The sequence below is a fragment of the Thermobia domestica genome, chromosome 3 (assembly GCF_964235325.1).
Source record: "Thermobia domestica chromosome 3, izTheDome1.hap1.1, whole genome shotgun sequence".
Lineage (NCBI taxonomy): Eukaryota > Metazoa > Arthropoda > Insecta > Zygentoma > Lepismatidae > Thermobia > Thermobia domestica.
Window position 1 is genome coordinate 70,943,942 of NC_137456.1, and position 14,942 is coordinate 70,958,883.

Genomic DNA, 14,942 nt, shown 5'->3' on the forward strand with positions numbered 1-14,942 from the left:
AGGAATCATAAGTAATTTCTTTTATGGGCAGCTTTCCTCATAATAACGGTTACACCGATTTTGAATATGAAATTTCAACAAATGTACCAGTTCAGCTTAGAAAGAGTTCAATAAAATATTCGATTGCGAAGGTATGGACTGAGCACTATCACAAAGTTCAGAGAGACGATGTTAAGCTTGAGAGTAAAAGCACACATCTCCTAGTAAGCTAGGAACATTAGTTTTCCGTCTAACATGTAAGTACATAATCTTATATTTTTCTACTCTTATAAGTTGAATTTGAGGTGTAGTATTTTCGGAGCTGAACTTACACACACACTTCGTTGAATTTACAAATTCTGATTCACATAATAAACTCTAATATCATGTAACTTCTTACATAGAAGCTTAAAAAATAAGTCTTTAATTCTTGTTTGTCTCAGTGTATGTTTGTCTCGTATACCTAAACTGAAAATTATTGATCTCTTAAGATAGAATTAAACGCTTAAGTATTCGTGGTTCTATTTTGCAGTCGTTCTGCCTCTAACTTTACGTAATTTTGAGGAAATTCGATAAAAATGTGAACTCCAAACAACATACCAATATGCATGAGGTTTTCTATAGGTATTCCCTCAGAACTATATCACTACATTTGCTCATTTGTTATCTTTTGGCTTAGTATACACTATACGAAGCGTGTCCCCCCCCCAAAAAAAAACGAACTTCTGAAATAGCACTCTAACCGGCAGAGGGAGCGCGCTACGGCAACTTTAACGGTAGGTTTAGACAACAAACTGCAATTTATCTTATTTCGCTAACATCATTAGTTGCCTAGTTACAGCCGCTGAAGTGAGTAAGCACACAAGATGTTCGCCAGATTACTGATACAGTGTTAATGAAAGAACACTGGGGCACCCACGTTGGATTCTCCACGTACGCAATGTATGGGATTTGATTGTCATCCAAAAACTGGATGGTCCTGCGCGCATAATATGATAATACCTTGTCAGGCCAAAACGAAACAGGGTCGGTAATGTTTAGAGTACGTAGCATAGCAACAGAATTTTCCGCTTGCAATGAGAAGCATATTTCATTGTTCAGAACTCCGTCGGTCGCAAACGCTGAAAACAGTTTCCCATTCTGTACCATTGCCTACCCGACCATCATCATCTTTGGAAATTCGAATTTCAGTTGTAAGATTGCTTCTATAGAGGGTTGTACATCTGGTACCTGGGGTGTAGCCAAGGGGGGGGCATCGGGGCCGGGCCCCCAAATGGTTTTCTGGCCCCCCCAAATGACCAGCTTTTAAAACATCATAGTAAAATTATCTCGCTTCATTCATTTAAAAGTAACAAATCTTATTGACAATTAATAATTTATGGTAAAATAGTAAGGAGAAATATTGTTTTTTTCCATACCCATCGAAAAATAGTATAGTATCACTTCCTTATACCGATCGAAAAATACGATACTTTTTTTTTTGTGACAGCAGATTACACAATTTACTGCGATTTATATGCTTTAACAAGTATATTTTTATATGCTTTAACAAGTGTTTTAAAAGACATAGAGGATGGAAAATTTGGTGAGAAACAATGCTTTTATTCAATTTGGATTTCATTCGCTCTCTCTTTTATTTCTACTCAGTGTAATTTTTTTTTTTTTTTTTTTAGTCACGAATAATAAATATTTTTTGTCAGGAAACCGTAAAGAAATTAAGTGAAATTTCAAAGAAAATCAATCTTGTGTAGATATTTTCTGTATACAAGGTCTTAAATTTAAAGGTAACCAAGAAAAGTTTTGTTGCTTTTTCACCCACCACCTTCGAACATCAATATGTCACCTGGAAGATCAAAAATAGTTCCCATCAGAATCGACGACCTTCTGAAAACGTTCTGGAAGACCATGGAATCCATCGCGGTAGAACTTGGTGGGCCGTGAAACGAAGAAATTGTCAGGTGCATTTTGGACTTTTACTAGGGATTTGAACTGGCATCCTCTAAGGTGATTGTTCAAAGAATGGAACAGGTGATAATCGGATGGTGCAATACCCGGGGAATATAGTGGTTGCAATATTGTTCCCCATCCAAGGCGGAAAATGGTGTCCTGACTCATCTTAACCACGTGGGACTTAGCGTTGTCCCGTAAACGCAATTCAGAAGCGATGGCTCCAGAGTTCTGAGTTTTTGTTGAGCACAGCTCAACTGTTGACATTATACAGTTGCATTGATACTCTGACCAGCTGGTAGCAGTTCCCGATGCACGATGCACCAAACACACAGAAGGACCTTATTCTGGTACAGTGCAGGTTTCGGCTGTTTTGAAATCGGTTCATGGGATGCTAACCAATGATGACGGCGCCGTGGAGCTTCGTATAGGACACACTTTTTATCACATGTCAACGCCCTGTACAGATATGGCTCCGAAACAGTAAATAAACACAGGCGACTGCCGCGTTTCCTTCTGGCCCGGAGTCAAAATATGTGAGACCCATTGACCCAACTTCTAGTGCTTCACAAGTTGATGGATGTGCTGCCGAATGGTTTCTCCACACACTGAATTGTAGTCCCAGTTCCTCTTTGTACATGTGTTGGTCTTCCGGCACGTGATGTTTTTGGGTGTTTCGTCATCGTCCTTAAACTTGTTAAACCATCGCTGCCATGTCCGCGTCGTCACGACACCCTCATCAAAGGCCTGGAATATCTTCTGTCCCGCTACAGCGGCATTTGACCTCCATTTGAACTCGTTCAGCATACATGCTCTTATGACGCTCTGTGGATGTCCCACGTTCCCTCTGTTTTTACGCAAGTTCACGGTGTGTCTGAATTGCCATTACCAGGTAGTATGTTGGCACAACCCACACCAACAACTGACGTTCGCCTTATCTCCACTCGCATTCAACTCACAATATGAGGTCCAATTGAACACAGACTTCCACGAAAAGGGACAGAATTTTCTTTGTTACCTTTATAGTTATACACAAAAGTATAGCGTTTGGTCCCGGGCAGTAGTTCTTGATTAAGCATAATAAAAACCATCTTGAATATAATTTATGAATAATAATAATAATAATAATAATAATAATAATAATAATAATAATAATAATAATAATAATAATAATAATAATAATAATAAGCTAAAATAGTGTCTTTAGTTTTCCAGAAGAAAACCAAAATTTTCCTTTCTTTCAGGCCTCAAAAACACTAGCAGCAACACTTTTTTTGGCTTTGTACATTGTAGCTGCCCCCCCTCAAAAACGACGGGCCCCCCTACACAAACCTGCTGGCTACACCCCTGTCTGGTACAATGGAGACATATTCGTTAGCATTCAACTCTGAGGTATCCCAATCGATCTATGTTTCATCATCAATGATGAAGAAATAATTACCTCTCAATGGTATGGCTTGTTTATACAATTCTTCTTCACCTTATCAATGTCTTCTTTTCGTATCATTGCCACCTTCTGTCTTTTACGGGACCGAATTGCGACTGTGTCCCTGTCTCCCATCACGGAAATATGCGAAATCTTCAGTTTTGTAGCAGCTTGTCATGTTAACAGGTTTAGTTGTTTCATAAACAACTTCCTTGTTTTTTTCTACCATCCTTTGGTTATATACTGTAGGCTGAGATCTGAATTTGTGTTGTATCGTGCAATACCAGTTTGCAGAACACCTTTGATGACTCGATAAATCCTTCTTTTACACACATACCTTGGTTTTTGAGATGGGATATTGTCACTGCACAATCACGATTGTATGTCTGGAAAAGCTAGCAATTTCAATGTTTAGCTTTTCTGTGTCTTTTGATTTCAGTATGTTGCCCACGTGCGCTGATTGTCTGTTGCCTTTCCCATTCCCCGTGGTAGCAGGGTGTGTACGCTTCTCGATCCCATACCCAGTGGTGCCAACTTCAAGTTTGTGACGACAAACCTGAATGATACCTCAGTTCTCAGTCTGTGGAACAAACATTGCTATCATAGATATCAGAAGTATTAATCTTACCTAATACAACCATTATATCTACCATATCAACGTTCAGAATTTTACAGTGACAGTTCAAAGCTTAGCATAGCGGTGACGAACACCTACTTTACTTCAATGTGACCTGGCACTGTAAGGTTCAAGAACTGTTTGCTGGTTGTCATATATATTGTTTGTTTGAATTTAAGATTACGTGTAAGACAAGGTAAAAGCCATGTATTCTCAAATTTTAGTGCAAATGCCATAACCATATTTCACAATGGACATTTTAAATTAAATAACGAGGATAAAACGCTGGAAAGCCAAGATTTTGATCATAAGCGTAATATTGTATTTCCATTGTCAGGCCTACAAACTTATAGGTTGCATTACAATATTATTTCTATTAAATTAATTATGTTTAAAGCAACAGTTTTAAAAGTGTAAAAACGAGCTATTACAAAATTATAAATAATTTCGTATATCAAGTTAAATCACTATTCGTTACCTTATTAGTCTGCGATCGTGTATAATAGCGACCATTAAACATGAAATCCCTTCTCTGATCTTCTTTCAAAGACTCTTTCCGCTCCAAATATAAGATAAATGCATACTGGATCAGAGCCATAAATACAAACATTATGCAGAAGAGTAGCCATGCCTCTATGCAATTAATTTCCATCGCTGGAGGTATTTCTCCCCTTAAAGTATAAGACAAAATAGAATTCGTGTATTTAACAATTCCTTAAAGTTAAATGTTTTACTTAAAAATAAGATAATAATAATAGTGCTGTAAATAACAAAGTACTATAAATAGTACTAAAGGTTTAGACAGAAACACAAAATACAAACAAAAATCTGAAACTCTCCCCTTCGTGATTATAACCTGAAAACTTACCCTTTGATATCAAAATTACGTGTTTTACAATATTTCGTAAAGTTCATAATGGAACTAAAAGTAAAGAGAAATATTTTTTGATGATACACATTATAATATCAATATAATGAGATATTTTCGTTGACACACAAAACTAAACAATCACTATAATTGCTACATTGATAACAGTATCAGCGCATGTCTTAAATCATAGAAAAATACCTTGTTCAGCGCACAACTTATTTTAGGAGCTCGATTACAGAATGAATGCTTTTTGCAAATATAGTGAACGAATGTTAACAATACCTTAGTATATAAAGCTCTATCTTTATACGATAACCACAAAATTGGCGTCCATACTTTTGAGGCTTCTGAGTTTTGTCAATTCGAATTTTTAATTGCTCTACAGAGAACTAGCATAGATTTGAAAATCGTTCAATCAGCCTGAAGTATTCTTATGTGTAATGTTGGTTTTAATTTGCTTCGTACACAAAGTTTTGATAAAGATCATATTTGCAAACCGTAAGTATTGATAATTTTAGATCAATTTTCTCCGATTTACAAAATAAAAGTGAAAGACTTATTTAATTATACAAATTTTAGGGCATTACGAGCATCTGTTGACTAAAGCCGTCATGTGGTGAGGGATGGCGTCCCTCGACCACTACAGTATCCGGATGGGCCAGGAAGAAAGTGGCCTGGGATCTGTGTGTTAGGTACCATCCCGGCATTGTCTGGTGGGAATGAGGAAACCGAGGAAAAACCTCACTCAGGACGGCTGACCTGAAAGCGCTGTTATATGTTTTCTATCGAGTGTCCCACCAGGAATCGAACATGGGACCGCTCGCACCAAAGGCGAGAGCATTAGCGACTACGCTACAAGATGAAAAACACCGAATCTTGCGGAAATAGAAGTACTGATCTAGGTCACTCACAGGATCAACGACTTCAAGAACTATCAATATTGATAATTCAAGAACTAAAGTACATTCCAGAACATACATAAAATATATTAAAACTGTATATGGAAATGTTGAAAACACATATTACAGTTTGAAATAACAACTCCTCGTATCATATACTACTCTGACAGAAATTTGATCGTTATCATTAGCGAACGGGATCAACGTTATTTGTTGTATAGTTAAAAGTATTATACATAGCCTACCTGTTAGATGCAAAAAGCGTTATTAGCGATAAGAGAGTGGTGACAAGAAGCACCATTCTTCCTGGTATAATTTCTGGTGGCACTAGAAAGCTTCCCCAAGATACAACAACAAATACAGTGCTTGGCAAGTAAGTTTGCAGAATATGTCTCTTCAGAAGTCGACTCATTACAATATGAAATCGTAACACGGAGACATTTTTAGTTTCTGCAATAAAGTAACAAAAACAAATATGTAAACTATGTAGAAATGAAAAGTTATTTGGTCCTGGTATATTTGTCTTTTAGTATACGTTTAAGTTAATTGATATTTATTTGCTCTACATATATATACTGGTACAGTAAGGCTGTAACTTAATTTGTGTAACAAATGTCGGGGGGCGATTCCTGACACCGAGATAAGCAAACAAGGTCCTATGAACATATTGGCAGCGTTAGCGAGGGCCGAAAGCATGGAAACACGACCTATCCACTTCGAAGCTGTAGATATCGGAAACCAATAAGTTTAGAGATGGCGGTCTCGAGAGTCTAGAGGTGGCACTGGTATTCAATATTTAATTGTTCAGTTCACACACACAGGTGGCGCTTGTGTTCAAGACGCTACAATATAGGAGTGCGGTACTGTGCTGCGAGTGTTGAATGGACAAGTGGCAGTGTTCACTAAAACATGGTGTTTTATTCAAACCGCGAACAGGCCGGCATGCTATTCAAGTATTGTATTGTATTTATTTCGTCCTTTTTTCATACATTTAGCACTGTATTGCAATGCATATGAAGTGGACACGTCATTTATATATAAACACAAAAGTAAAAAGAACAATAATAGTGAAAATTACACACACTAGGTTAATAATTAAACATTACACCTTACATCTTATCCATTACATTTTGCATGATATTATTAAAAATAAAGTAAGAGTAATTATTACTTGCAGTGTATGTAGAAATCCTTGAACATATATCAAATGCTAAAAACAAGCAACGACACTGGTTACTGTAGATAATGTAGTTTTTTTCTGTTAGCAACTCATGTATTCCTCTATCGAGTAAAAGCAGTGTTTTAGTAAATATTTCTGTAGTTCTTTTTTAAATTTAGCAACAGATTTTTGAGTCTTTATATCTTTGGGAAGTTTATTGTATAGCATGATACCCGCGTATTTACACCCTTTTTCATATAATACGGTTCTGTGTTCTACAATGGAAAAGTTTTTTCTGTTTCTTGTATCATGATCATGTTTTTCTTCTACCTGCGTAAGAACACCTTCTAAATGTCTCTTTACAAATATCAGTAGATTTAAAATGTACAAACAAGGTACTGGGAGTATACGAAATTTTTAAAATATTGGTTTGCAGTGATCTTTTGGTTTAGCAGCCGCCATCATTCTTATTATTCGTTTCTGTATTGTAAAAATTACCTTGGCTTTGTGTGTATTTCCCCAAAATATAATGCCATATGTTAAATTTGACTGGAATAATCCAAAGTAAATCGTTTTTAAAGTAGACTCTTTTAAAACATTTTTGAGTACTTTAATTGCGAAATAAATTTGATTTAATTTTTTACCAAGTTTAGTTATTTGTACATCCCAGGAGAGATTTTTATCTATCCAGATTCCTAAGAACTTAGTGGAGTTCACATAGTCTATTCCGTTATTTTCAATTGAAATATTAACAGGCTGCGTATGTTTGTTGCGGATATGATGAAAATTGATTGCTTGTGTCTTTTCAATGTTTAATTTAAGCTTATTTTCTTTAATCCACTGAGATAGTTTATGAAGGATTTCATTTGCATTACCTTCAACATCCTCACTTGTGTTCCCTTTTACTATGATATTAGCATCGTCTGCATAAAGGGATAGTTCTGCTGGAGCAATATTACATGGTAGATCGTTAATGTATATCAAAGATAATAATGGACCTAATACGGATCCCTGTGGCACTCCACATGATATTTCTTGTTTTCCTGATGTGTAGTATGTAGTTTGGTTTGTATCTTTGTTACTGTATGTAATTTCTACTACTTGCTGCCGATTTTCCAGATACGATTTAAACTATTTGGACGCAATGCCTCTTATTCCATAATCTTGGAGCTTTGAAAGAAGATTTCTATGTGACACTAAGTCAAATGCTTTGGAAAGATCAAGGAAAACACCTATACATTTCTCCTTACTATCTAAACTTTTATGTACAATTTCTACAAAATTATATATTGCTGTTTCCGTTGATTTCCCTTTTAGGAAGCCATGTTGCTCGTGTGTTATTAGATCATGTTTAAGTAAAAAGGACGATAGCCGGATACTCATTATGGTTTCTAAAATTTTTGAAAAAGTTGAGAGAAGTGAAATAGGCCTATAATTTTCAAGCTCTGATTTGTCGCCTTTTTTTATAAATTGGTTTTACTTTTGCAATTTTTAATATACTAGGGAATTCTCCACTTAAGAACGTCATATTTATGAGGAAACACAGGGAGTCAGCAATATATTTAATGCTTTTCTTTACAATACTTGGCGGTATACCATCTACGCCAGCTGACCATTTACTTTTCATCTTCTTCACCACTTTTATTATTTCTGCATTTGTAACTGAATGCAGATACATTGTATTGTTGCAAGTTTTTGAGAATATTTTCGTGGGCATTGCTAGCTCACTATTGTACGTTTTTGATAAGTTGCTGTAATAATTATTAAATAGGTCAGCTATTGTACGAGGATCTTTAATTACGTTGCCATTTTTAATTACCTCTAAATTACCGTCATCATTACGAGTGTTTACACTTAACTCGCTTTGTACTAGTTTCCACAACGCCTTCGACTTATTATCGGATTTTTTAATGATTTTGTCATTGTGTAACTGTTTTGCTGCTTTCAGAACTCTTTGTATATGTTCTTATATCTTTTGTAATATGTCTCTGTATATGGTGATAGATTTCCTTGTGTTTTAGCCTTGTTAAGAAGTCTCATTTTTTTACTTGCTATTCTGATCCCTTGTGTTACCCAGGGTTTTGATTGTTTTCTTGAAGTTACACATTTTACAACAGGGAATGCTAGATTGAAATAGAATGTTATGGTGTCAATGAAGTAACTGAAAGCTTCATTGACTTGGTTATACAAGTAAAGCTCGTTCCAATTTTCTTCCCTGAGGAGGTGATTAAAATATTGTATATTTTCATCATTAAATTTTCTTTTGTACGTTACATTACTTGTTCTTGTATTACAAAAACTTTTATTGGGAGTTACATGTACATCGAGTACTTGGGCAAGGTGGTCTGAAAAACCACTGTTGAAGACGTCTACTGTGTTGTAGTTAAGATGTTTGCTCACTATGAACTGGTCAATTGCACTTTTGGAGCATTTTGTGATTCGTGTGGGAACTTTAATAACTGCCTCCATATTAAATGAATCTAGAAGAAGTTCTACCTCGTGTTTTATCGGCTGTAAAAAATCTATGTTGATATCCCCGACAATTACGACAGTCTTCTTGATTTTTATAAAATAATTTAGTATGGTGTCCATCTTATTTATAAAGATTTCTATATCACTGTCAGGAGTTCTATATACACATACAATTACAAAGTTATAATCTACAATTTCTAATGCACAACTTTCAAAGTGTTTTTCTACATTTAAATATTTAAACCTAGTACATTGTCTCGTTTTTAGGTCCCTTTTTGCATATATACAAGCCCCTCCTCTATATCTATTATGTCTGCAGTATTGTGCTCTTAGCTCAAATTGAGGAATGCCTAGGTATTCTAAGCAGCCTGATTGTAACCAGTGGTCTGTTATACAAATTAAATGTACTCCTAACAGTCTGTCCAAAAGTAGTTCTTCTAACATGCTCTTTTTATGAAACGTAAACCCTTGTACATTTTGATGAAAAATGACTATATTATTGCTATTATATTTGTAACCTAAGTTGTCAGACTGTATACTTTGATAACATGTCTGCACTCCAACAGTATCACTTTTACTAGACCGTAGATTTAATTTATTGTCAATTAGACGTTTATCAAAACTGGAATTTTCTTTACGGATGTCTTTGTTTTGGGTTGATGATCCTACCATAAAAAATAATCCGGACGATGTGTTGGAGGGTTTCTTTGTCTTTTTGATTTCCTATGTATATTGTCCTGATGTGATGTAATTTCTTGAGGAGAAACAATGTCATTTGAAGCACCCCTATTTGCAATATTCGATTCTACACTGATATCTTCTTCATTAGATAGTATGGCATAATTTTGTCTTCCATTTACTACTCCAGAACAGATCGTTTCGTCGATTGACTTTTGCGAAAACTTACTGTTACATGACCTAGCCGGTGTGCTAATGCTTGTTTTCCTGTTTGTACTTACAATATTGCTAGCTTTTGGTTCATCTTCTACACTATTACTCGCTAAACAAAGACTGTTGTTATTTGTTGGAACTTTCCATGTTGCTGGAATAGCATGGCATATCTTCTTCTTGTTCTGGATATACTTAGCCAGTAGCTGGCTTACCTGTTTCTTACCTATCTTATTTAAGTGCATTCCATGCTTGGTGAAACAGTTTCTTCCTAGATTTGAGAGGTCAACAAAGGTTACATTAGGCTGACCTTTACATATTTTTTCGAATTTTCTATTCGTTGATTTAATTAAATCATTTACGCACGAGCTTTCGATTAGATCATATCTAATTGGAATGCCTATTACAACTATATTACAAACTTTATCTTTGAGTAATGACAGAGCACTGATTAAAACTGAGACAGAATTTTCACTTCTATTTGAATATACATCATTAGCTCCCCACATTATAATTAATGTTCCCGTTGTTTTTGAGTAGAGATTATTAATTGAAGGATCCTTTAGTACTTCCTTCATTGGAGCTCCAGGTTTTACTAAACTGAAAATTGTGTAACTGTCATCCAGCGTATTGCTCAACATTTGAGCAATGTTTCTACCATGACTATCAGCTAAAATTGTAATAGGACTTTTAACATCATACCTTAAATCAGATCCTTCTACAGAACCTGCAGCAGGATCAAGCGACTTGGAAGAAAAGTTCGGTGTGATACCACTACACTTTAATTTTACAATTGAACTACCCCCATTATTATCATCAGAGCCCATTTTCATTTCACTCATTATATTTTCACTTGACTTTCTCATATTACTACACGCACTACCAGTACTCGTTTCAGCACGTACATTTTTCACAACTAAACTATTGCTCTCTTTACTCTCATTTGGCATTTCAACTGTAGCATTTTTAAATGTTTCCTTCCTTGCACTTTTTACACTGTTAGCAATAAGCACTTCATTTACTTCGTTTCTTTCTTCCCTTGCACTACTTACAGGTATGTTACATACACTTTTTGGTCTTAAACCAATAGATCTAATGGTTAAATTTACACTTGCACTGCTTTTGCTGTCAGTCGAACAACAGTTTGATTTGTTGCTATTCACTTGATAAGCACTCCGAGATGGTGTGGTTACATAACTATTTTCTCCGGATACATCTTCCAGAGCTGCGAATCTGTTTTGCGTCGGTACTTCTCGTAAAACACTGTGCAGTCTGGAATTACTGATGCATTTTTTGTGAGAGTTAATTTCCTTGTGTTTAGGGAGGATATTTTTGATACTTCTTGGTTCTTTATACATTTGTTTGTTGTTACTCGTTTTGTACCGGTAACTGCTGGGCACTTGCATTTGTAACAGCTGGACATTTGTAGACTGCTGAGTATTTGTTTTGCAACTACTTTGCTTTCTTGAGTCTGCTACCACTTCACTCCATAGCGGACTGCACTCCCTTGTACGAAAGAGTACATCTTCAGATTTTTTTTTATAATGTTGCTTCGACACACCTGCACATTTATCGTTTGTCAGCAATGAAATAATATTGCGTAGAGAATGTATTTCTTCAATCAGCTCACTTATTAGTTTATTTTCAGATGATTCACCCAAGCACGATTGATCGTCATTTGTTTTCTGGTTACTAATTGCTGCTATACAATATCTACATTTTGATTGTTCAATATCGTTGTCTTTGTTGCAAATATCCGAAAGTTTAATATTTCTATTTAAAGCACTGCACTTCAATTCACAATCAGGCACGCTATCATTTCTAAATATACCGACTTCAGCCAAACTTTTACAGTTTTTAGGAACTTCTCGTGCTCCAGCTACAGCAGTATGGTCATGCAGATGGCAATGGGCGCGAAGCAGCACGACTCTATCAGGAGCGTTTTTGTAATAAACGCAAATCATCATACAAGATGTTTGCTGCAATTTACTGGCGCGTATGTGAAACAGGGACAGTAAGTATGTGGATGTTGGTTGACTCCGTCCTGTTCGAACACCTGTTATGGACGAACGTGTGTTAGAAGTTGTGGACAATGAGCCAGGTACGAGTACAAGGGTACTTAGCCGTGAAATAGATGTTAGTCTGTGTGGTGTGTATTACATGAAAATGTTTTGTACCCACACCTCCTACAAAGGGGTACAAGTACTGATAGAAGCGGATTTCCTACCACGTGAAACATTCTGCCAGTGGTTCACTACCATCATGCTGTTTCAGTCATCAATACTGTTCACTGACGATACCACGTTTGGAAAGGATAGTATCGTCAACATCCATAACACATACGTGGGTAGATGCACATCCCTATGGTACGGTTGTCACTCATCTTCTTCATAACGATAATTCTTCAGGCATGTAATTTTAACAGTAAGTATCTATTAAAGTTCTAAAATCACATAGTAATTTTTCATAATTGAGGAGTCTGATGTAATAAGGGCGTAAGCGAGTTTACGCCCTTTTCGCTTCAAACGCATAAGTCGCTTTTACCATGCTTGTCTAGTTTCCTGCCAAAATTTCAAATCATTGTCGGGATAAAATGCTGCATATTACATTGTTTTATTTAAGAAGAAGAAGAAAAAAACACTACTTAAATTTTCAACATCGTTTTTCTCCAAATGCATATTTCAGACTTATGCCCTTAATGCATCAAACTCCTCAATTGTTAGGCTGAGCGAAAACCTATAAGGCTACAGCCCATTTGATTCACAAAAGTTAGTATATTATGATATGTTTGGTGTTTTCTAACATTATAACGTTCTTACATTCATCAGAAATAGTTTAATTCTTTTTTATATAAGTACCTCTTTTCTACAGTACATTGTAGTGTACAGTATTGTGAGTTAAGCATTTCTCATGATTACAGCGAATTGAACTTAATGTTTCTCTAATCAGTAAAAAGGAAAATGTGATTAAACGTAATCGAAGTTTTAGGAAGAACAGGGTCCATATATCACAACAAAAACGGAGCAGAACTACCGCTCATGTTACTGGTAACCAAAAATAACTACGCTGAAATAAATTTCTAATTGCGTTTTTATATTCATTTGAGGGTGTTGAATTCTACGAAACTACTTTTAAACATACCCGTCAATAAGGTCACGAGAAAGATAATCGCAAGGTTAGATATATATCTTAATTTTGAAGTTATTTTTCTCATGACTCATTAAATATGGAGCAATACGTTTAAAAATTGCATCATTTGATTTAGCATTCTCAAATGAGTATAAATAGCGCAATTTCAAAGTTATCCAACCATGGGTACTTCTACCAGTGGTATAAGCAATAGTTTGTTTCTATATTTCTAGAACCAGAATATTGCCAATGAACATTCAACAAAGGAGGAGAGATGCCTGGCTTGATATATAAGTATTGGATAGTCAATTGAACAGGATGGTGGACTACACACAGAAATACGTAGAACACAGAGTTGCTTGAACCAAGTTGAGTAGAATGAAGATAATTGAACAGTGTGTGACAAGCCAGGGTTTCTACAGATACCTTAGTTTAAATTTCCCTGACTATCCCACTTCAATATAAATTTCCCCTGACTTTTTTGTCGGCCTCTTTTCCTCCTTATAACCGACCATATATCGTCTTTATGATCTGTCTTTTCAGATTATCTTACATATTACAATTTAATGTTTAGTTATAAAGTAAGAAATAAATAAACCTTCCTACAAACGTTTATATCATACTTTAATATTCTTGTTTCAAGACCTATTGTTCTAATTCCATCTGCTTTGTGAACTATAATATACCCCGGCCGGTGAACGATGATTTCTGACAGCTTTGCACAAGGTCACGACGAGCGAGCAGAAGACAGCAGGTCAGCCAACCTTAGGCTCAGAACCTGTCGCGTCACCATAGTAACCACCGCACATTGCCAAACTTTCACTCACCCCCTGTCACCCTCAACGAGGAAGCAGACGATCCTCTCCTTGCGCGAGAAGCACATGGCAACACCGCACTCCTCAGTCGCCCTCGCGAGCTGAGCTGTCAGAAATCATCGTTCGCCGGCCAGGGTATAGTACACGTAGCCCATGTATACTGATTACACGAAATTACGATTGAATGTTCAATTACGTATTAACAATTTGATTGATATAAACTAGTAACAAAGTTAATAATACCTAACATTTTAAATACTATTTCTTGTTACTCTCTTTATCTCTCTCTCTCTCTGTCAATCTGCCTCTTTTGAGAACAATAAGGGTGAAGAAAGTACGATGATCGTGAAAAAAAAAAATGCATTTGAGATTTCAATGTATTTATACATACTTTTGGTAGTTTACTTAATGGTGAAAATAAAACAATTGTGATTTTTTTTTTTCGAAAATCGTTTTAACGATTTTTCATTTTCTATAAATCAATATTTCATTAACAATCCTATATTATTGTATAAATTATTTCTCTGGGAAAAATCCACAAGAGGTAGTTTATTTTTGGTGAGTTTTTCCCGGACGATTTTCCCAAAAAATGATTTAGGAAGTTTGTTCGTATTACGTAAATAAATGTTCTAGTTAGAAATCTACAATATAGTATAAATCACCTCCAACTAAAATTTTACAAGGTGCAATTTACTCTTGAGGGTGAGTTTTCCCCGGATAATTTTTTCATCAGTGGTAGAG

The 14,942-nt window shown here is 35.6% G+C and overlaps 1 protein-coding gene across 2 annotated transcripts in view; it reads right to left on the minus strand.

Moving 5' to 3' along the window:
- LOC145680492 (glycine receptor subunit alphaZ1-like) overlaps positions 1-14,942 on the minus strand; it is a 52,072-nt gene that overhangs the window by 2,671 nt on the left and 34,459 nt on the right. For both annotated transcript variants that reach the window (XM_081751076.1, XM_081751075.1), the window contains exons 7-8: positions 5,984-6,188; positions 4,447-4,639 (exon numbers count right to left, since the gene is read on the minus strand). In XM_081751076.1, coding sequence (XP_081607202.1) covers positions 4,447-4,639; positions 5,984-6,188 — 398 coding nt within the window. The remainder of the gene's footprint in view (positions 1-4,446; positions 4,640-5,983; positions 6,189-14,942) is intronic.